Genomic DNA, 24,163 nt, shown 5'->3' with positions numbered 1-24,163 from the left:
GACTTGAATCTGTCCAACATGCCTTAGATATTTATCCAGGTTAGTCAGCTAAAGTTGAGTCTTGGGAGCAGGAAAAGTGCCCATTGGAAGTTTAAACTTCCCAGGCAATTCACACACAGATCCGTGTGGAGGCCGCCTGATGTACTTCTCACTGTCCATCCCATCTCCGATAAACTGTAGACCTAAAGATTAGAACCTTTAAATGTTTTCACATTGTCCTACCCCTCTGGCACTTTGCTCCTAATAGTAAGTGGGTAGTAAGAAGTAGGTTGGGGCCTGTTTACATGCTGGTAAATATTCTGAGATCCCTTTTATGTTAGTTATTATTCTGTTCTCATATTCTGCCTATGTTACTGTTAACAGTCTAACAGTACTCACTGTTAAAAATCTAAATCAAACAGCAATTTCCAGTTAAACACAAAGCCCAGGAAGTTGCTGTCTGAGATGTCCTGAACCTTCAACAGTCAATACATGAAACATAATAGATACAGAAACAGAAGTTGCTGGAAAAACTCAGAAGGTCTGGCAACATGTGCAAAGAGAAATCCAAGTTAACATTTTGAGTCTGGTGATCCTTCCTCAAACATAATAGATACTTGCTATCCTTGCCAGGGAAAAAATATTCCTTTTATTCTAATGTAAGCGATTTTGTTTTGTACACAATAAATTTTGATTATTCCCAAGCAACTGGAGACTGAAAATCAACTTGTACAAACGCAGTCTTTCTTTAAGAAGTTGGAATGTAGATATTTCAAAAATGTTATTTTTGTCCCTTAATTTCACCTTGCTTTCCCTTATTTTGCTTGCTATAAATGATTTCACACCAAATTGAGTATTTTAAACTACATTTGCCTCAGACTCTGCTGAGAATGAACACTTTAATCTGATTAATTAGAATTTGTTGTTTTTTCCTCAGTACAGGATAGGATAAAATCAAATAGGTGGGATGGTGCTGGCAGGGCTGGATGCCTGGATGCCTAAACTGAATGACTTGTAATCCATTTTACTAATTTCAGCAAGTTTGAACGCAAAATGACACAAAATAAATGGTTGGTTACATTTGCTCAATGCTGACTGCAAATTTCAGTGTGGTTTTAGTCTACCTTATAATAAACTGTAGAAAACTGTCGTCGATCCAAGATGGAAAGTCAAACAATCAGCAGAGGATTGATAAATTGTGAGGGAACCAGGTGATATCAGTGTACATGAACAAACTGACCTCATATCTTGCTGGCACCTTAAAACCAAGCATAGGTTTGGGAAGAAAAACCATGTTAAATGTGCTCTGACAACATTGTACAACTGACCAGAACAATGGAGGATGAATCACCGTGTTTACTAATCCTGTGGTGTGAAACAAACTCAGACCAATTAAAACCGAACGTAATGTATTGCCAATATTGCTACTTAAAATATTTCAATTTTCCATGTGCTTTTCTAGAAACAACCTTGGTGCCATTTGGTTTTTCTTCCAAAAAAGGTTTTCAGACCTATGTTACTTGCTTCTGCCCAGATGTATTCTCAGATTTCATTAATAACCTGCTTGTTTGAATAACATGCAGAGAATAGAAAGACAATTTGATCACAGCCACTCTAAATTCAAATACTATTCTAATGCATCTTTTCTTTTTAAATCAGGTGGTGTTTGTATCAGACTTTTTCAAAGATAGAGTGGTTAGAATTTCATCTTCAGATGAGGAAAATTCACATTCAACTCTTCATGAAACACATGGAAACCACTGTGGCAGGAATCATCAACAATAAAAGATCATCCTGGGCATCAGTGAATGTAAATCTGTCTGACAATGTAACTATCAGAACAGAATTTCATGATGCACACCTACTCAAGTTGATAACCATCTTTATGGATAAGCATCTGCTGCTATACCCTTGGAATCCACTTTGTATATATTAAATATTCTTGTATACAATTAAATTTTGTTTATAATTTCGTTTTTTTATTTCTACCTTAAACTGTTAACACTAAAATGATGTGAAGCAGTCAGATTAGTGCAAAATGTAAAATGTTTATTAAAATAACAGTTATGTACAGTTTCAGCTGTTGAAGCTTGCTTTGATGGTGCTTGAGTTCAACTACACACAAAAGCAGTGGAAAATAAAAAAATATACAGTCTGCCAATCCTCATTCGTTGTCTATTTATTCCTTAACCAGAGACATCTCTCCATAAAAATCATGTACCTCAATGCTGCTGGACATTTGACAAATGTTTTTTGATTTCAACCTGAAAGTCGATAGTACTTCTGCTACTTATTCAAAATTACAAGTAAAGACTTGCAGCAAACACAATATCTCTTTTGATCTTGGTAATGCCTGAAAATAAAAGATAATCCTGTATTAAAGAAAAATTCTTATGGTTCAACCAGAATATCCGAGTTTTCAGCAGTTGCCTTTCTGCATTCACACTTATGCTTTGCTGCTGATGCCTACCAACAGGTAAAGATGTAGTTGGTCCTAAAATTGTATTAATTCATGGTGAGAATTTGGAAGTTCAAGCATAGAAAAAAAATCAATGTAATGGAGCTCCTTATTTTTTGTCTTAACTCAGAACTGGCAACTAACTCTTCTCCTTCATTTCTGAATGTTATTATTTTCTTCCCTAGTCCTAACTTGTACTTGGTCATGAATCCATGAATACTGACAATGTCACATTTTTGTCAGATAAAGCACAGACTATCATGCAATTCATCTCTTGGAGGAGACCAGGAAGAAGATCACTGGTGTATTTTATCTTTAACTCAAGGATTCTGACAAAATCAAATGTGTTCTGAATGCAAAGATCATTTAGCCCTGCACAAACTGAGAATACCTCGAATGCTTAACTTCTTTTTGGTAATAATTGTCAAACGCAATATAATGGTCTGTAAATAAGTGCAAATTTTCAGCACAAGTAGTGATAAATCTTTTGTATGCATTCACGTGACATCAGCAGCACTGGTTTTCCTGACATTTATTTCCCAAATCTAATTGCCCTGAGGTGGTGGTCTTGAGTTGCCTTGAATTGGAGCAGTCTTTGGAGCATAAGTACACATTCAATACTGTTAGGAAAAGAGTTTCAGGATTTTGACTCAGCGACAATGAAGAAACATGAAGCTCCAAGTTTGAATGGCATGAGACTTGGACGGGAGCTTGTAGTGATGGTGCTCCCATGTTGCTCCATTTTTCAAGATAGTAGAACTGGAAGATTTGGATGGTTTTGTGTAAGGAGCTTGGTGAATTTATGGCAGTGCATCTTGGTACATACAGCCACTGAATGTAATGACGAAAGGAGTGAATGCTGAAGGTGGCAAATGTGGTGCCAAATCTACCAAGTTTTTCTGAATGGGCGTCAAGTTTCTGCACTGCACCTGTTATTTGTCACAGACTTCCCAGCCTCCAATCTGCTCTTGTAACTACAGTATTTAGATAATCGGTCCAGTTCTGTTTCTGATGACTCGTAACCCCTAGGATATGGGGGATTCAATGGTAGTGCCTTTGAACATCAAGGGCTGATGATTAGATTATTAGTTGGAAGGGTCATTGTCTGGAATTTGTGGCACAAATGTTACTTATCAGACCAAGACTAGATGCTCTTCATGCCTTGCTGCATACAGATATGGGTCAAGTTAGCATCTGAAGAGTCACCAATGGTGTTGAACACTGTGCAATCATCAGCAAATATTGCCCAATTCTGACCTTCCAATTGAGGTAAGGTCATTGTTGAAGCAAGTCTAGGAAATTATCCAAGTAAGTTCTTCAAAGAAGTCCTGTTGACAGTTTCATCACAAAGCTTTATTTATGAAACATAATGCAGTTAAATGACTCGATGAATTAAAATTATTATGACCGTTGCCATTTTTAGTGCATGGCCTGGTATTCCAATTTGTCAACTACCATGCACCGTTGTCTGTTTTAAGCCAAGTAAGCACGTACGCTATGAAAGCTGGCCCACCTAGTTACAGTTGTGATCAGCCACATATGGTACTGCATTGTTCATTTGTGGAGGTGAAAGAGCTGTTCCTCATCACTTCACATTTCAGGAATTAGGATGTGGAGGTGCCGGTGTTGGACTGGGGTGGACAAAGTCAGAAGTCGCATGACACCAGGTCATAGTCCAACAGGTTTATTTGAAATCACAAGTTTTCGGAGTGTAGCCCCTTCATCAGTTGAAGTCAGAGAAGCACACAGCCACAGAATTTATAGGCAGAGAGATCAAAAGATCATACAAATGGTGCAAGTGGAATGTTGAATAATAAGCCTCTGCAGGTGGTCAAAAGTGTTAGACAGGGCAAGTAAAGTGTCAAAAGTTGAATAACAAGTGAAGGGATGACTTATAATCCAATTAAATGAGACAGAGAGACAATTACATCCTCTGCAAGACATGTCAGATCATTGACATGGATACTACTATCACACATGGTAACACTACCCACCACGTACACAGCAGATACTCATGTGACGTAGTCAATGTTGTCTATCTCATATGTTGGCTGCAGGCAAGGATGCCCTGAGACATGGTATATTGGCAAGATCATGGAGATGCTACAATGGATGAATGGACACCGCGCAACAATCACCAAACAGGAATGTTCCCTCCCAGTCGGGGAACACTTCAGCGGTCAAGGACATTCAGCCTCCGATCTTTGGGTAAACGCTGTCCAAGGAGGCCTTCGAGATACACAACAACACAAAGTCACTGAACAGAGACTAACAGCCAAGTTCCATACCCATGAAGACGGCCTCAACCGTGATCTTGGGTTCATGTCGCACCATATGTGACCCAACTGTATCTATAAAATCTTCCTTACTGTCCTGTTTTGACACCATCACCATGATTAATTGTTATGATCTCTCTACCTTAATTAGTTTGTACAGTTTTGAATTACTTATTACTTTGGTTAGACCCTTGGCGTGCGACTTATCTCTTTCTTGTTATTCCAGTCATTTGGTTTGTCTCCAGCACCACCTTATTTTTAATTTTTTGTAATTATCTCCCTGCCTCACTTAATCGGATTTTTGGTCATCCCTTCACTTATTATTCAGCTGTTGACGCTTTACTCACACCATCAGACACTTCTGATCACCTGCAGAGACTTATTATCTGACACATCAATCACAATTCTGTGCCTGCGTGCTTCTCTCTCATGTCACCTGAAAAAGGGGCTATGCTCCGAAAGCTTGTGATCACAAATAAACGTGTCTGACAATGATCTGGTATCGTGTGACCTCTGACTTCAGTAGTTAGGTAAAGGGCTTCGTTTTTCCAGTCAAATGGAAGCCAATATCTTGGGTTCCCCTTTCTCAAGTTTATGTGTCTCTTCTCAGTCCTCTGCTCCTTAGGGGTTGGCAATGACTGCTAATAGTTGAGATATCTTTTGACATTTTTCCAAAGCTATCTGAATTTTTGTTCCCTATTGTAATAGTCACTAAATCCCATTACATTTACTTTGGATGGAATTTCCCTGGCATCGGTTGTTTTGATCTGCCAAAACCTATAGCTTAAGTCATGTCAATGAACTGAACCTCCAGGGAGAGAATAATGTTTCCTTTGAACAATCACTACTTTTATGGAAAAGGTAAATAATCAACCGTGAATATGTTAAGCTGGGAATGACATTACTGCAATATATGATTGCAGAACAAAAAGAACTTTTTTAAAACTTGGCAATACAACCCTCCCAATAGTAATAATGACTTAAATACAAACCTTCTGCAAATTTATTTTCCAGTTCTGTGTTTCCTATGGCCTTTGCTGCTTGACACATCTGCCGAAGAAGTTCTTCCAATCGTCTCATACAGCGAATTATACTCCCTGTTTAAAAATAACAAAATGATCATTGCTGTATTAATTGGGCAGAAAAAAGATTTTTTATTAAAAAAACAGCAAATATGGACCATATTAATTTAGCTTGGCTAGCTTTAATGATGGCCTTATTGCACTTCCATTGGCTTAATGGTCTTTGATAAATTTGGATTTCATGACTTTTCCCCATATAACAAGGTGTAAATATTGCTAATCAAATACCTCAGTGTTACATAAAACATGGTGTATGCTGCAAAACGAAAAAATGCAATGTTGATATAAGTAATATCATTAGGATTCCAGTGAAACATACTGGGATGCAGGATTTTGACTGGCATTCTATAAGTGGTTAGGTTTTAGTTTACATATCAAATGAACATTTTTTCTGAAACAAAAATCTCGAGATTTATTACATAATGCAGACCTACCCTACAAAGATGTCACTCCAGTAGTTAATTACAGACAGATGCTACTTTAATCCTACGTTAACAAGAATACTCATTATTGAACAGAATTATCTCAATATTTTACAGTTGGGTAACTATGCATGGACAGGTAATAAAGCAGCAAAAAATGGATAAAGAACATGATCTAAAAGAAAGTTCTTGAGAAAAAGTTTGAAATTAAGACAGAAAGTGGAATGACAGAGATGTTGGAGGTTTAGAAATTACAAATGAGGCCAGAGGGTTGGAGATGACTGCAAAGGTTGAAGCCATGATGTGATGTGAGGGCCAAATAAAACACTCAGAAGTCACATGACACCAAGTTATTGTCCAACAAGTTTAGTTGAAATCACAAGCTTTCACAGCACTGCTCCTTCATCAGGTTTGAAATCACCTGATGAAGGAGCATCACTCTGAAAGCTTGTGATTTCAAATAAATCTGTTGGTTATAACCTGGTTTTGTGTGACTTCTGATTTTGCCCACCCCAGTCCAACACCTGCACCTCCACATCCAGAAAATAAATCCTCCTGTTGACTTTGAGACATTGAAAGTCAATGAAAATGGAACGACAGGAATGCAGGTCTCAGTACAAGTACACAGGCTTGATATTCTTGTGGATGGCAGCAGTGGGGAGATAAGGGTAAAGAATTTTGGACATCAATTTTGAAGTGCTATAGTGTTGATCAGGAATTTAATAGCAGAGGGGGCGTGACAGGGTGAAATAATTCTTTGAAGAGGTGATCAAACACGTGGATGAAGGTAGAGCAGTGGATGTGGTAAGGATGGCTGGATTTAAGTAAGGCGTTTGATAAGGTTCCCCATGGTAGGCTCATGCAGAAGGTAAGGAGGCATGGGATAGGGGGAAATGTGGCAGATTGGATTCAGAATTGGCTGACCCTTAGAAGTCAAAGGGTGGTAGTGAACGGAAAATATTCAACATGGTGCTCAGTTACGAGTGGTGTACCACAAGGATCTGTCCTGGGTCCTCTTCTATTTGTGATTTTTGTAAATGATTTGGATGAAGGAGTGGAAGGGTAGATTAGTAAGTTTGCTGACGATATGAAGGTGGGTCGCGTAGTGAATACTGCGGAGGGCTGTTCTAGGTTACAAAGGGACATAGATAGGATGCAGAGCTGGGCTGAGAAGTGGCAGATGGAGTTTAACCCTGAAAAGTGTGAGGTGATTCATTTTGGAAGGACAAACTTGAAAGCAGAATACAGGGTTAACGGAAAGATTCTTGGCAGTGTGGAGGAGCAGAAGGATCTCGGGGTTCATGTTCACAGTTCCCTGAAAGCTGCCACCCAGGTGGATAGCGTTGTTAAGCCAGCGTATGGTGCATTAGCTTTCATTAATAGACGGATTGAGTTCAAGAGCCGTGAAGTTATGCTCCAGCTATACAAAAGCCTAGTTTGGCCACATCTGGAGTATTGTGTCCAGTTCTGGTCGCCTCATTACAGGAAAGATGTGGAAGCGTTGGAAAAGGTGCAGAGGAGATTTACCAGGATGTTGCCTGGAATGGAGGGAAAGTCTTACAAGGAAAGGTTGAGAGAGCTAGGGCTTTTCTCTTTAGAACGACGAAGGATGAGAGGTGACTTGATAGAGGTGTACAAAATGATCAGAGGTGTATATAGAATGGACAGCCAGAGACTTTTTCCTAGGGTGGAGGTAGCTATTACGAGGGGGCATAGTTTTAAAGTGAGCGGAGGTAGATATAGGGGAGATGTTAGAGGTAGGTTCTTTACTCAGAGAGTGGTCGGGACGTGGAATGCATTGCCGGAGAGGGTAGTGGAGTCGGCCTCATTAGGGGCATTTAAGTGGCTATGAGATAGGCATATGGATGATAGTATAAGGTAGGGGTGGAGGTTAGATAGACCTTAGGTTTAGGGTAAAAGTTCAGCACAACATCGTGGGCGTACTGTGCTGTACTGTTCTGTTCTATATTCTATGTTCTAATGTGTCTATTCCTTTCAATGCTGGTTTTAAAACCCCAATCTTGAACTTTAGGAAGTTCCAACAAATAGCTTATGCTTTCCGGTGCAATTTAAGGTGGGCAATAATTGCCAGGGAAGTGCATTCTCGTGAACAATTAAAAGATTATATACCTGATGGATTTGTCACAATTGATTAATGCCTATATCTTGATGGCAGGCAGAGATTTAAAGATTCTGATTGTCTTCAGAATTAAGTTCAATTTTTAACAAATCATTTAATGCATGGCAGCATTCAGTACATTTTGGGTATAGTATTAACATTACAGACAAGATGGATTTTTGTAATAGAACAGTTGACTCCGTTATATTTAGTCCAAACTTTTCAAATTGCAACTGTGTTACTTTGATAAACTTCAAAGGAATAAGTCAACAGCTGATGTTTTATCAAATTAATAACAAATATAACAGTCCATGAATGGAAATTAATGGTAACCTGAATGAATTATTTACCACAAGCCAATATTTTCAAAATCACCTAGTCAACTAAAAACAAAACGCTTCACAAGTTTAAACATATATTCCATCTTATAATCATTTCAGGTTCATTGTTTAAATATGGAAATATCCAAGTGACAGGCTCAGTGTTATGACATCATGTTTTCAATGTGACAGATGTTAGCCTCAATGTGCAGCGCAGCAATATGCATTTCTGAATGAAGCTGATGTGTCATTACAAAAAGGCATCGTTGTTGCTCAGCGAAATGCAATCCTCAAAGCAGAGATTTGGACTCGCCATAATGTACAAATGTTGTTAGATTTGAGAAGGCTGTGCATCATTTGTAGATATGGGGCCTTGAAAATCAAACAAAAATGTCGCAGATTTACCTTGAATATTAAGTGGCTTTGATTAGAATCATTTTAATTATTGCATGGCAAAGTCCTGTAGTGAAATAAATTACTCCCTTTGTTGATCTGCAATACTGTCAGAACTGCTGCAAAAAAAATCTGGCATAACTATAAATGAATTTCTGTCCATGAATCCCAAGGTTGCAAGAAGTCCAAAAACCCATCTGGAATGAATCAGAACAGGGCAGAAATCCAAGACAACTAAAGTTGCTGCAATTCCAAAAGCAGAGCCACGCTGCACTTGGCACAATTCAAGTTTCATTTCAACCTTTAATTACACATTAACAGGACAAAATTTTCACCCATATGCACTAGTAATCAAAGCTAGCAAAGCACCATTTACAACCTTAAATTCTCTGAAATAATGTGAGACAGTTAATGATGTTAAAGTCTCTAGGTTGTTGCTGTTAGTAAAACTTCCGACTTACTTAAAAATCTAGGGCACAACAAGCTTCCCATCATTAAAACCCAATGTTAGTTTAATGTCATACCTCATTAGGCAACTAAGCTAACGTGAGTGTGCTGGGGGAAGGAGGCTCAGTTACTCAATGGAAAATAGTCTGATTGGCCACAATATCAAATTAGGAAGTAGAGTGGAATTAAAGTGCCAGCTGTGAAACTACAGGATCAGCAAAACAAAATGAGTGGGCCAAGCAACAGATGAAATTTGATGCAGACAAGGTTAAAATATTGTAAGACAAACTAGGTGAAACAAGTACTCCACGACTGAGAATGGAAATTAAATGAAACAAAGTCTTACTTGGCTCAATATTTCAGATTATGCATTGCAATCACCAATGCTGATAGAACATTGAACTAGATGTCTTAAACACTATAAATCAGAGGAAACCAGAAAATTCAGGAAAAACTCAGCATGTTAAGGAGCATATGTGGAGAGTAAAACAAGTTAATATTTCAGATTTGTGACCTTTCATCAAAACTGAGGAGATGCAATAGGTGTTGAACAAAGGACCTGAGGAGCGGGGCCAAAAGGAAAGTTGGATATATAATGTGGGAAACAGGAGAGACTGAATGACATTAGCTCACCCTCCATGGCCATGGGGCAAGAAAGAAACAAAAAAAAGGAAGTGCTTAGAGCAGATATGCTACTGTATGACAGCAAAAAAAAATGAAGCAAATGTAAGAAAGGAAACAAAATTCAGGACAGATTTGACCATCCAAAATTGCTGAATTCAGTGTTGAGTCTGGAAGTCTGCAAAGTACCAAACTGAAAGATGAGATACAGTTCCTGAAGCTTACACAGAGTGTCATTGGATCAAACTGTGCACCCTACTACACTCAGTTAAGATTGTTAAGTGATTGTTAAGAAATAAATGAGATCTTCAAACAGTGGCACTGTGCCTAAAAGAGCTATGATGCTGATCCTTGCATCAGAGATTTGAGTAAAGATCTGAGAAACTGGAGGCTTCTCTGACTGTAACAGAGGTATTGGAGGTGACCTTACAGAGGTTTGCAAGATAACTAATAGAGCAAATACGTTAATTATGGAATACTACTTTGAATTAAAGAGTGGGAACAGGAGACAGGTTCAAAACGATAACTTTAGAATCTTCAAACAGTGAATGAAAATTCTGGAATCATTTAAGAAACATGCAAAATTCAAGGTAAGAGATTTTTTTTATGAATGGATATACAAAGATGGGACAATTATTTTTCCACAGCTTTAAGTATTGTGTAATTAGAATTTTATTTCACTGCTTTGGTACATAACAGAAATACCTCCATAACATGGTGAAAGTTTGAGGGAAATAAATGCTACTTAGCAACAAACTATATCTCAACATGACAGCTTTCTTTAAATGAAGAAAACTGACCAGCATGTCTAGTGAAAACTCAATCTCTGAAAGAATTAGCACAAAGTATTTAGCTTGCATTTGGAGTGAGGAAAACTGTCTTTAGAAATAAAAATAAACATGTATACTCTTCAGGTATAATGGGGTCACAACCACTATTTTAATGCTCTTTGAGCCTACAAGAGAGCAATCTTAAATGGATTAAAAACTACAAAATCAGAAGTATCCATTAATAAATGCTATTCAGGTTCATATGCAGAAGAAAAGATTCAAACCTTCCATGCTCACTTCTTAAGATGGGCCAAATGGCTGCCTTCTGCACCAGAACAATTGTGAGAAAAAAGCAAAGTTGTCAGTGTTCACGAGGGACAGGACAATGCAGATACTGAAATTAGGGAGAAAGACAGTGATACAATTTTAAAAATTAGCATAGACAGACAGGAGGTTCTGAGTGAGGAAAGGGGGCGGGTAATAATTTTCAATTCCTCTCTGCCCCCAGGGAGAGGTGCCAGAGGTTTGGAGGACAGTCAATGTGGTGCCGTTATTCGAGAATGAAGCGTGGGATAAATCAGCAAACTACAGAGCTGTCAGGCTAACCTTTGTGGTGGGGAAACTATGGGAAACAATTCTGAGGGACAGAATTCATCTGCACTCGGAGAAGCAGGGATTAATAAAGAATGGTCAACACGGTTTTGTTACAGGGAGGTCATGTCTGTCCAACTTGATTGAATTTTTTGAAAGGTGGGGGGAGCCATGATTGAGGTGTGGAAGATTATGAGGGGTACGGACACGGTGAAGAGAGAGCAGATGTTCCTCTTGGTTGAGGGGACAATCACGAAGGCATCGATTTTAGGGTAAGGAGCACGAGATCCAGAGGGGATTTGGAAAAAACTACTTTTCACTCAGTGAGTGGGGGAATCCAGAATGCACTGTCTGGGAAGGTAGTGGAAACTTAAGACTTCACAACCTTTAAAACATATTTGGATGAGTACTTCAAATATCATAACAACCAAGGAAAAGGGACAAGTGCAGAAGATTGGGATTAGCACGCATTCAATGGTAGTTATGTCAACGCAGACTCGATGGGCCGAAGGGCCTTTTCTGCGCTGTGTGAATCTATAAATCTAGGTAACCAGGTGTGTAGATGAGGGCAATACATTTGATGTAGTCTACTCGGACATCAGCAAGGCTTTTGATAAGATCCCGCAGAGGAGACTGATAGTGAAGGTGAGAGCCCTTGGGATCCAAAGAAATTTGGCTAATTGGATCCAGAATGGGTTAGCAGCAGGATGCAGAGAGGTTGAGGGGTGTTTCTGTGACTGTAAGCCTGTGTCCAGGGGGGTTCACATGGATCAGGGCTGAGGTTGTTGCTATTTTTGGTATACATACATGATTTAGACTGAAATGTAGGGACACTGTTTGGTAAGTTTGTAGATGACACGAAAGTTGGTGGGGTGGTAAGTCATGAGGAGGATAGCGTTAGGTTAGGTTACAGGAGGATATGGATGGGAGGGTCAGATGGTTGATCAGTGGCAAATGGAAATCAATCTGGATAAGTGTGAGGTGATGCACTTGGGCAGAACAAACAAGGCAAGGGAATACATGATGAATGGCAGAACCCTGTAATGCACCGAGGTTCAGGTAAGTAAAGTCGTTAAGACGGCACATGGAATATTTGTCTGTATGAACTGAGGCATAGAGTTTAAGATCAGGGAGAATATACTGGAACTGTATAAAATGCTGATCTGTCACAGCTAGAGTACTGTGTACAATCATAGGAGGGATGTGACTGCACTCTATAGGGCACAGAGGAGATTTTCCAAGAAGTTAGATTGGACAGTTTTAGTTATGAAGTTATTGGATAGATTGGTGAGGCTGTTGGTTTGCCCGCCGATCTGGCTGTTATCGTGCAGACATTTTGTCACCATGTTAGGTAACATCATCAGTGCGGCCTCCAGTGAAGCAACGTTGTTCTACTCCGCTTTAATTTACATGATCCGGTCTGTTAAGTTGGGTCGTGTAATTTCCAGTTCTTTATTGCATGGGTTTGTATATGGGCTCTAATTCCACATGTTTGTTAATTGAATTACGGGTTGAAAACTAGGCCTGTAGGAATTCCCATGCGTGTCTGTGGTTGGCTTGAGCTAGGATGGTCACGTTGTCCCAGTTAAATTGATGGCCTTCATCATCCGAGTGCACTGAGATGAGGGAAAGCTCGTCGTGTTGTTTTGCTGCGAGCTGGTATTCGTGTATCCTGATGGCTAGTTTCATTCTGGTCTGGCCAATGTAATGTTTGTTGCAGTCATTGCAAGGTATTTTGTAAACTATGTTGGTTCTGCATGTCATGGGTATGGGGTCTTTGGTCCTTCTGAATGTTTATCAAAGTGTGGCTGTGGGATTGTGTACTACCATGATTCCTAGTGGTTGTAGGAGTCATTGTCAGTTCTGATATGTTGTTGATATAGGATAGCGTTGCCAGTGTCTTGGAGTGTACTGTGTCCTCTTGGTGTTGTCCATCTAGGATGCACCTGCGGATGAAGTTGTTCGGATATCCTTTGTTAGCAAATATCGTGTATAGGTGCTCTTCCTCCTTCTTGCATAGTTCTGGCATGTTGCAGCGTGTTGAGGCTTGTTTGAATAGTGTCCTAACACAGCTTTGTTTGTGGACGTTGGGGTAATTGCTGTGGAAATTGCTGTGTGGGTTGCCTTCCCATATACTGTGGTTTGGAACACCCCATTGGTCATTTGTTCTACCCTGATGTTTAGGAACGGAAGTCGATTGCTGTCTTCTTCTGCTCTCGTAAATTTGATCCCAGTGAAAACGCTGTTGATGAGATGGAGTGTTTCTTCTAACTTGGTGCGTTTAATAATGACAAACATGTCGTACATGTATCGGATCCACAGTTTTGACTGTATGAGGGGGAGGGTAGTGCGTTACAGTGTTTGCATGACTGCCTCTGCAATAAGTCCTAAGAGGGTGACCCCATAGAAATGCCATTGATTTGTATGTATACTTGGCCGTTAAAGATGAAGTTTGTGGTGAAGCATAGGTCCAGTGGTCGGAGTATGTTTTCCTTGCAGATGAAACTGTTTGGAGTCAGCGTTGCTGCTGCATCCAGCACCCTCAACACATCAGAGAGAAAAGCACTCGAAGGACTCAAGAAAGACAGGAACGTCATAATCCTACCAGTGGACAAAGGGCGCATGACCATCATTATGAACAAACTGGACGACATTGAGAAAACACAGGCACTGCTTGCAGATACACACACTTACCAACGGGTGGAGATAGACCCAACACTGCAGACAGCAGAGATAGGAACTGCAGATGCTGGAGAATCTGAGATAAAAAGGTGTAGAGCTGGATGAACACAGCAGGCCACGAAGCATCAGAGGAGCAGCAAAGCTGACGTTTCAGGCCTAGACCCTTCTTCAGAAAAATCTGCTTTACTGCAGATAGCAAACAGGATCACCCAAATGCTGAAGAGGCTAAAAAATGCAGGACAAATACACAAACAAATCAATGACACACTTACGGGGTCACCCATCTCAGGACTTATTGCAGAATCAGACATGCAAAGACTGGAAGGCACTACCCTTCCCCTCATACAGCCAAAACTGTGGATCCGATATGTGGACGACACGCTCGTCATCATTAAATGCAGCAAGTTAGAAGAAACACACCATCTCATCAACAATGTTTTCGCTGGGATCAAATTTATGAGAGAAGAGAAAGACAACAATCAACTTTCGTTCCGAAACATCTGGTTAGAACGAATGACCAACAGGGTGTTCCAAACCACAATGTATAGGAAGGGAAACCAAACTGACCAATTCCTCAATTTCCACAGTAATCACCCCAACGTCCACAAACAAAGCTGTGTTAGGACACTATTCAAATGAGCCACAACATGCTGCAACATGCCAGTACTATGCAAGAAGGAGGAAGAGCACCTATACAAGGTTTTTGCTAACAACGGATATCCCAACAACTTCATCTGCAGGTTCCCACTGGATAGACAACGCCAAGAGGATATAGTACACTCCAAGACACTGGCCACACTACCCTATATCAAGAACATATCAGAACTGACAACAAGACTCCTACGACCGCTATGAATCATGGTAGCACACAAACCCGCAGCCACACCACAACAAACATTCACAAGGGCCAAAGACCCCATACCCATGGCATGCAGGACCAACATAGTTTACAAAATACCTTGCAATGACAGTAACAAACATCACATTGGCCAGACCAGAAGGAAACTAGCCATCAGGATACATGAACACCAGTTAGCAGGAAAACAATATGATGGATTTTCCCTCGTCTCAATGCACTCGGACGATGAAGGCCATCAATTTAACTGGGACAACGTGACCATCCTAGCTCAAGCCAACCACAGACACGCATAGGAATTCCTACAGGCTTGGTTTTCAACCCGAAATGCATCAACAAACAAGTGGAATTAGACCCCATATACAAATCCATGCAAAAAAGCACCAGAAATGACACGACCCAACTTAACCGGATCATATGAATTCAAAGCAGAGCAGAACAAGATTGCTTCATCGGAGGCCGCATTGATAATGTTACCTAGCATGGTGATGAAATGTCTGTACGATTAGCAGCTAGCTTGGCGAGCAAGCCAACAACCCGAGCTACAAATCTTGGATAGATTGGTGTCATTTCCTTGGAGAAGAGGAGACAGAGACTGAATGAGATTGAGTAGTACATAATTATGAAGGGCATAGAAAAGATTGGAAGGAAGGAACTTGACCCCTTGGATCAACAACCAGGGGAATAGACTTAAGATAAAGGACAGGAGGTTTCAATGGGATGTGAGGAAAGATTTTTCACTCAGAGGGCAGTGGGAATTTAGAACTCACTGCCTGTAAGGTGGTAGAGACAGAAACCCTCATGATATTTAAGAACTATTTAGATGTGTGCTTGCAATGGCAAGGCATAGTCTGGTGTTTAGTTTTCATTGGTGCAGACTCAGTGGGCGGAAGAGCCTTTTTTGTACTGTGGACATCTATGGCCATGACTCTGTGACTCTATGACTATGAAGCTGAATACGTTTTCAAGATTGTTCTGTTACACTTTCTCCAGAATCAGAGGCCTAATTCAGAATTCTCTTAAGGTTAACATACACGTTCATTTGGCAGTTAGGAAGGCAAATGCAGTGTTAGCATTAATTTCAAGAAAGGTAGAATACAAGAGTTCAGATATACTGGTGAGGTTGTATAAGGCTGTGGTCAGACCGTATTTGGAATATTGAGTGCAGTTTTGGGCCCCAGATCTAAGGATGTGCTGGTGTTTGATGGGGTCCAACAGAGGTTTACAGGAATGATCCTGGGAATGAAAGGCTTGACATATGAGGACAGTTTCATTGAAACTTACTGAATACCAAGAGGCCTGAAAAGAGTAAACATGGAGAAGATGTTTCCACCCTTTAGAACTGAGATTAGGAGGAATTTCTTCAGCCACAGGGCGTTGTATCAGCGGTACTCATTGCTGCAGAAGGCTTTGGATCATTGAGTGCATTTAAGACAGAGATAAATCGGTTCTTGATCAGTAGGGGGATCAAGGGTTACGGTGAGAAGGCAGGAGAATGGGGTTGAGAAACACATCAATCATGATCGAATGGTGGAGCAGATTCAATGGGCTGAATGGCCTAATTCTGCTCCGACATCTTATGGTCTATGACATTTAACATTTGAGTGTACAGCACAAAGAGTCGTGCTATTTAAACTCATTAAAACATAACAGAACATTAAACAGCAGAGCTTGACACAATGCAATGGATCACGAGAACAGATAGCATGTTTAAATCCAGAGTTTTACAGTAGTTATTACGGATGCATCTTTAAACCTTACAGAAGCAAAGATGATTTTAAGGGACTTTTCTGTGCAATTTCCTTGCCTAGAATTCCTAGGAAAAAGGGTAAGAAAAGTAAAAGGTTCCAGGGTAAGAAAAGTAAAAGACTCCAATGCAGGGAATAAAGAAAATCTATGAAGGGCTGATTATATCAACATGAACCATAGCAACCATAACTTCTTTTTGTCTTCAATTTACTGGAATTGTTAGTTTTTTGATCACAAACTCAATATAATAGCTTCGAAATGTACAATAAAATCAACTGCAATACAATCAACAGGAAAATATTTAACAAATATCACTGGTTTAATTATTCGACTTCGACACTTAACAAGCAACAAGGGCCATGCAAAGGTCAACAAAAAGAGATTAAAAAGAGGAAGAACTAAATGCATTGATCATTGAACTAAAATTCTGAACCACAGCACTGAAGATCATTAAACATGGCATTGGTCCATCTTGGCTGCAGCTACACCTTTGTGACAACAATATGCAACCTAACCTCATCCACTCCCTACAGACCTTTACATAAAAAAGTATATCCAATGTTCCTTTAAAACACAGTGGCCTCTGTCTCAAATGCTCTTCATGATAAAACAATACATGGTTTGTAAAGAATAGTAACATAGGCTCTCTTTGCACTATTAGTAATGACTTTAAGAGGTTCCACATATGGTTTTTTGATGAAGAACAGATTCTTTTCGCTTCCCACCAATTATTCTGCCCTTTCATATCAAACATGCCCTTTATTCCTGAGATTAGCAAGGTTATTAAAAGGCGATTTCAGCCCAGCTTCTAATTCCACAACTGCCAAGTATTATAATTATGAAAACGATGGATTATCCAAGGGGATAAGAAACAAAGTTAATGCGTGGGTCTAAAGTGTAACTGGTATTTACCAAAGTTATTAAACCATCCTTCAGTAGCTAATACATCCAAAATGAGAGTGGGGTATCTTTAATGGATAAAGTATAAGCTGCGGATGCAGAATTGCTTGAAAGCATGAAACTGTGATATTGCCTTGTTACCCATAATCAAGACTTTGTGCAGATAAAGGCAAACATTTGTTTGCAAATTCTGAGTCAAAGCAGTTTCAGGAACAGACTAAACTAATAGATCAAGGTCATTGGTAAATTCAAACAATTGTAAGGAACATGAACGCGTTTATTACCTTCAAAAACCTCTGTCATTTTGCAGATCTGAGCAAAAGTAGCTCCATTCGCCCACGTGAACACAACATCCATTAAGTGGGGGCGAAATGAGTCAAGGTACATTTCCTCATCGACCTCCAGTTTGGCTTCTGCTGAAACTTTGGCTATTCTCCTGGCACATTCCTGAAATCAGACATCGAAAAAATTAATTCAAGTTAATTTCAATTCAGATTTCTTCTATACAAGATAGGCATAGAGCTTCACAAGAAACTTGTCTTCTCCATGTTTAAGAGATATTTGTGTTTCTATAGCAGCTAAAATTACTAATGTGCAAATGAGAGTGGCATATCAGAGGAATGGTGAAAAAAAGAACACACGGAATGATGAAAAGGCTAATGGGTATATATCAGTAGATGGAGTTACAATCACTCAGGGAAATGGCACTGAATAAATTGACCGAGCTGTGGACTGACATGTCGCTGGGTCCTGAAATACTTTATCCTAGGGTCTTAACAGAGATAACCAATGAGGTAAAAGGTGCATTGGTGCTAATTTTCTAAAATTTGCTAGATTCTGGAAAGGCTCCATCAGACTGGAAAACAGCAAAAATTACTTCTCTATTTAAGGAGACAGGCAGAAAACAAGAACAAGAGGTGAGGTGGCTTGTCCTTTAGCCTGGGGTAGGTGTTATAATTGATCATTAAAGAAGTTACAGCTTGGCATTCAGTAAAAAGCAAGGTAATTGGGAAGAGTCATCATGGTTTTGTGAAAGGGCTATTGCATTTAACCAATTTATTGTAGTTCTTTGAAGGAGTAATATGCAGTAAGGGGGAACCCGTTGATGTACCGTACTTGGATTTTCAGTGGGTATTTGACAAGACACCACATAAAAGGCTCTTGCTTAAAGTAGAGGCATAGGGTGCAGGAGGTGCCAGTGTGGATAGAAATTGAAACAAAAACAGAAATTGCCAGAAAAACTCTGATCTGGCATAATTTGTTGGGAGAAAGCAGAGTTGATGTTGAGTCCAATGACTAAAGGTTTCTATTTTTCTTTCAGATTTCCAGCTTGTGCAGTTCTTTGTTTTATTATGGATAGAAATTGGCTGGCTGGCAGCAAACTAAGGATGCATAATTGGGCTTTTCACTGATTGGCAGGATGTGTGGGGTTCCACACGTGTCTGTGCTGAGTCTCAGGTTTTCACAATCAATTACAATGACTCAGCTGAGGAGAGAGAAGGCATAGTAACCAAATTCGCGGGTGACATAAAGATAGGTATGCTGTGAAGAGGAGACACGGCTGACTTTACACAGATAAAGATAGGTTGACTGAACGTGCAAAAATCTGGTAGAGTATAATGTTAGAAAATATAACACTGTTTACTTTGGGAGGACGAATAAACAAAGTATGACCTAACTGGATAATGACTGAGGAAATCTGAAGCGCAGAGGGATCTGAATGTTCTGGTGCATTAGCCACAAAATGTTACAACACAGGTCCAGCACAAAATCAAGTAGTATAATGGAACTCCTTCCTTTATAAGAGGAATAGATCAAAAAAGTAAAGATTTTGTGTTTCAGTTACACAGGGCATTGGTAAGACCACATCTTGAAAACGGTGTGTAGTTCGGGTCTCCTTATTTAAGGAAGGATCCAAACGCTGTGGAGGTGATTCAGAGAAGGTTTACTAGGTTGGTACCTATGGATGAGAGGGTTATTCTACTGGCATAGTTTGGCTTATCTTCGCTGGAGTTTAGAACAGTGAGGGGTAACTTGATTGAAGTGTATAAGATCTGGAATGGTCTTGAGAAGGTGGATGTACAAAGGATGTTTCCTGTCGTAGGTGAGTCGAGAAAGGGAGCACTGTTTTAAAATTAGAGGCTGCTTTTTTAAGACAGTGGCTAGCAGAATATTCTTCTTTCAGATGGTTGTGCGACTTTGAAATTCTCTGCCTTAGAAGACAGTGGAGGTCGAATCATTAATATTTTTAAAATTGTCATCAGGCATTGGAATCAAAGATCATCAGGAGTAGACGGGAATGTGGTATTTAAAACAAACAGGTCAGCCATGATCTTACTGAGTGGTGGAGCAGGCTTGAATGGCTGGATGGCCTACCTCTGCTCCTTATTCATTTCTGGATGACTCACTACCTTAAGCAGTACGTTTGCTACCTATAATGGTTAAGGTCATTCTAGAACTAGTCATATGCACCAGAATCAGACAGGCATGTCATAGAATCATAGGGTCATACAGGTCTGCAAGACAGAAAAAGAACCTTTGGCCTATCAAATCTGTACCAATCAGAAACAACCACCTAACTATTATAACCTCATTTTCCAGCACTTGGCCTAAGCCCTGTATGTCTTGGCATTGCAATATATACATATGAATACTTTTCAGAAGTCATGACGGTTTTTGCCTCTATCACCCTTACAGGTAGTGAGTTCCACATTCCCACCACCCTCTAGGTTAAAAAAAAATCTTTCTCACATCCCCTCTAAACTTCCTGCTCCTTTCCTTAAGTCTACGCTCGCCAATCACTGATCCCTCCATCAAGGGGAAATATTCCTTCCTGTCTATCTTATCTATGCCCCTCATAATTTTTAAAATCTCAATCATGTTCCCCCACAATCACCTCCGCTCCAAGGAAAACAACCCCAATCTATTCCATCTCTCTTCATAACTAAAACTCCCCAGCTCAGCAAAATCCTGGTAATCTCTTGTGCACCCTTTCCAGTGCAATCACATTCTCGTTTTAGAAGATAAACATCTACACAGACTAAAAGGGCTCAATGACCTGTTTTTGCATTGGAATTGCCATGTGACTTACTGGATAAAATGGCTTTTCTATACTATGTTATCTGTAAAAGAAAAATGAATAAATGACCAAGAGAGTAAAACACATATTCTTATCACAATTTTTCTTTGTTTAATATCAGATCATAAAAGTCTTCCCAAGTCTTTGTTAGTCTTTCTTTCGCTTGTTTCAACTATTTTGCAAATTTCCTTGACATTGAGTGCTTTGGTGCTTAAGTTCAAATGATCTGAAATGAAACTCGAGCAAGCCTGAACAGATAGAATTTTGCCTGCTTTATTTAAATGCCAAAGTTAAATACATATTTAACTTTGTATACAACAAACGTATGGAGTTCATGTGTATCAGGTTCAAGTAAAACCTTAAACCACTTGAGCTCAAATTCCTACTTTACTGAATAAGATTGGAAATGTAGGCCTCTCGCGTCTTTAATTTCCTGGTAACTGATGCTCACAAATTAAACCACCAAATCAGAGTTAAAGCGAGCAAAAGAAAATTAAGACTAAGGTAGTTTCATCTGTTGGAGAAAAAAGAAAGCTAAGGTTTTAGTGACCCCAATCACATTGAACTATTTGCTCTAATGTTTTGAATGGCAACTATTGTATCAGCAGCAGTAAGTCACAAATTTTGGGAAGACTGAAGGTATTGTCTTTGATCCATGTTCCAAACTCCATCTCCTAGCCACCAGTTTAAATTTTTTTTGCAGGTAACAGTCTGAGATTTAGTTACTTGTAATATTCGTTGTGTCATTATTTGATCTCAACAGAGATTCCAGTCACATATTTGCGCTAAGACAATATACTTCTACCTCCATACAACACCCCACCCGGTCCATCTATTCTCATTTGCAGCTGAAAAAAATCACATATGCCTTCATTACCTCTAGGATTAACTACTCCAATGCACTCTTAGACTGTGTGCCACAGTCCACCCTCCTTAAATTTGAGGACATCCAAAACTCTGCTGTCTGTTGTCTTTCCTGACACCAATTCTCCCATTCAGTAATTGATTGCTGATCTACTTGGATTCTGGTCAAGTCACATCTTGATTTTCAAACCATCACTTGCATTTTCAGAAGAGATTGAGCAGACTTGGACTATACTCATTGTAATTTAGAAGAATGAAGTATAGAAACATGTAATTTAATATATGAAGGGAATAGATAATAGAAGCAGAGAGGTTGTTTCCACTGGTGGTTGGAACTACAACTAGGGGGCACAGCCTCAAAATACGGGGAAATAGATTTAGGACTGAGTTGAGGAGGAACTTCTTCACCAAAAAGGTCGTGATGCTGTGGAATTCCCTGCCCAGCAAAGCAGTTGAGGCTACCTCGTTGAATGTTTTTAAGGCAATGATAGATTTTTGAACAGTAAAGGAATAAGGGTTATGGTGAGTGGGCAGGTTAAGTGGAGCCGAGTCCATAAAATTATCAGCCATGATCTTATTGAATGGCAGAGCACGCCTGATGGCCTACTCCTGGTCCTGGTTCTTATGTTCTTATCTTATCCATGGACTGGACTTTCCCTACACCTGTGATATTTGCATTGCATTGGTGTTTACCGACTTCTGGCCTCTCAAGTAGCTGTGGCTTTAAATCAGTCCAGTTCAGTTTCCCTTCTACAGTAACCCTCTGGATGTAGGGGATTCAGTGACAGTAATGCTACTGAATGTCAAGGTGGGGGAATAGTCATTGTCTGCTACTCGTGTGGTACAAATATTATGTTAGTGCACAGAACTGGTTTTGACAGCAATATTGAGGAAATCCTGGGAAAATTCAAACAACCTCTGTGGAAAACTACACAGTCATTTTGATCACATTATAGCATAATTACTGCATGCATGTGTGGGCAGAGCTGTTGAGGTATTACAAGCAAAATCCGTGTTCGGAAATGGGGAAGGGAAGAATCAGGGTGGTAATAGATACACAAGTCTGTGTGTGACATTGAAGGACATGTAATTAATTAAATCTTAATGCTTTGGCTCAACTAATTCCAAAGAGGCCACGATAGCATAATCCTAAATTAGAACAACATAATAGCTAAAATATACCTACAGTGCTACGGTTTATTTGTTATTAAATAGAATGATAATAAAAGTAGTTGCTAATGATTTGGTAGTACTGGCATATGAACTGCACCCATAAATATTTGAATAAGTACATTTAACAACAAAACAGCCTTACCTGCATCTGTCGTAAGGGGCCTGCTAGCTGTTCTGTCAGTTTGGGCATTTCATTTGCCTGTAAATTAGAACAGACACATTCAAACTGCTATATCACTTATCTGTTATCATATGTTAAAGATTTAGTGCCACACAACATTGGAAATCTCCTAGTTTTTAGTCTTGCAGGATCACTTTAGCTGCATACCTGATCATTTTGGGCCAGATACCAAGTTTGAACCAACATTAGCAATTACAAATAGATCTTGGGGTTCAGACTGAGGATTTACCCAATAGTAAAGGAATATCTTCGACAGCAGACCTTACCAAAACTTCAGGCTTGCAAAACATGACAGGAAAAACACTGAAGTAGACTGGAAGTTATACTGCAGCTATACAAAATCCTGGTTAGACCTCAACTGGAGTACTGACACCAGATCCGGACACCACATCTTAAAAAGGATAAATTGGCGTTGGAGGCACTACAACGTGGGTTTACATGAATGATACCTGGATTTCAGGGGTTAAGCTACAAGGAAAGATCATAAAAATTGCTTTTTCTAGAATTTAGAAGGTTGAAGGTTGGTCAGATCAAAATCTTCAAAAGGAAAGATAAAGATAACATATTTCCACTTGTTGGGGATTCTAGAACTAGGGGTCATAGGCTCAGAACTAGAATTAGGACTACACCGTTCGGGAGTGACATTAGGAAGGACTTCTACACACATAGGGTGGTAGAAGTTTGGAACTCTTCTATAAACAGCAACTGATGCTAGGTCAATTGTTAATTTTAAATCTGAGATGGCAAAATTTTTGTTCAGCAAATGTGTTGTGCGATATGGGTCAAAAGGCAGGTATATGGAATTAGGCCATAATTCACCCATGATCTCCTTAAATGGCAGAATAGGCTCAAGGGAAACATATACTTGCAAATCATTGTAAGGCTGTGTCAATTAGAGTTCCAAAGCTCAACTTTTTGGATCAGGATTGCAATTTTGTATGATTTCACATATCACCAGAAACAAACAATTTAATTTTTGGGGGGGAAATATTATTGTTCTGCATTAATCATAGCAGGTTAAAGAATCACAGAGCTTTCACCATTCAAACCACAAAAAGAATGCCATAAAATGTTGAGAAAATCAGAAATGTCACCATATAGAGGCATCTATTCAGTCCATCATGGCTGTGCCAATACAATTACACATGTTTCCTTCTACTTTTCTCTGTAAATATAGGTGAAATACTTGACCATTGCTGTG

The 24,163-nt window shown here is 39.5% G+C and overlaps 2 protein-coding genes across 4 annotated transcripts in view; one reads left to right on the top strand and one right to left on the bottom strand.

The window, feature by feature from the left end:
- The window catches only part of plpp1a (phospholipid phosphatase 1a), a 99,046-nt gene extending 96,906 nt beyond the window's left edge, over positions 1 to 2,140 (top strand). For all 3 annotated transcript variants that reach the window (XM_020529084.2, XM_020529085.2, XM_020529086.2), the window contains exon 6: positions 1,639 to 2,140. In XM_020529084.2, the coding sequence (XP_020384673.1) occupies positions 1,639 to 1,764 (126 nt within the window). In that variant the 3' untranslated portion in view covers positions 1,765 to 2,140. The remainder of the gene's footprint in view (positions 1 to 1,638) is intronic.
- The window catches only part of mtrex (Mtr4 exosome RNA helicase), a 73,423-nt gene continuing 51,267 nt past the window's right edge, over positions 2,008 to 24,163 (bottom strand). Inside the window, exons 14-17 of the mRNA XM_048597062.1 lie at positions 22,924 to 22,980; positions 17,950 to 18,112; positions 5,706 to 5,810; positions 2,008 to 2,332 (exon numbers count right to left, since the gene is read on the bottom strand). Coding sequence (XP_048453019.1) covers positions 2,280 to 2,332; positions 5,706 to 5,810; positions 17,950 to 18,112; positions 22,924 to 22,980 — 378 coding nt within the window. The 3' untranslated portion in view covers positions 2,008 to 2,279. The remainder of the gene's footprint in view (positions 2,333 to 5,705; positions 5,811 to 17,949; positions 18,113 to 22,923; positions 22,981 to 24,163) is intronic.

Source organism: Rhincodon typus, chromosome 1 (assembly GCF_021869965.1).
Source record: "Rhincodon typus isolate 14 chromosome 1, sRhiTyp1.1, whole genome shotgun sequence".
Lineage (NCBI taxonomy): Eukaryota > Metazoa > Chordata > Chondrichthyes > Orectolobiformes > Rhincodontidae > Rhincodon > Rhincodon typus.
Note: the sequence above shows the minus strand (reverse complement) of the source record. Positions and strands in the feature narration are given on the sequence as shown.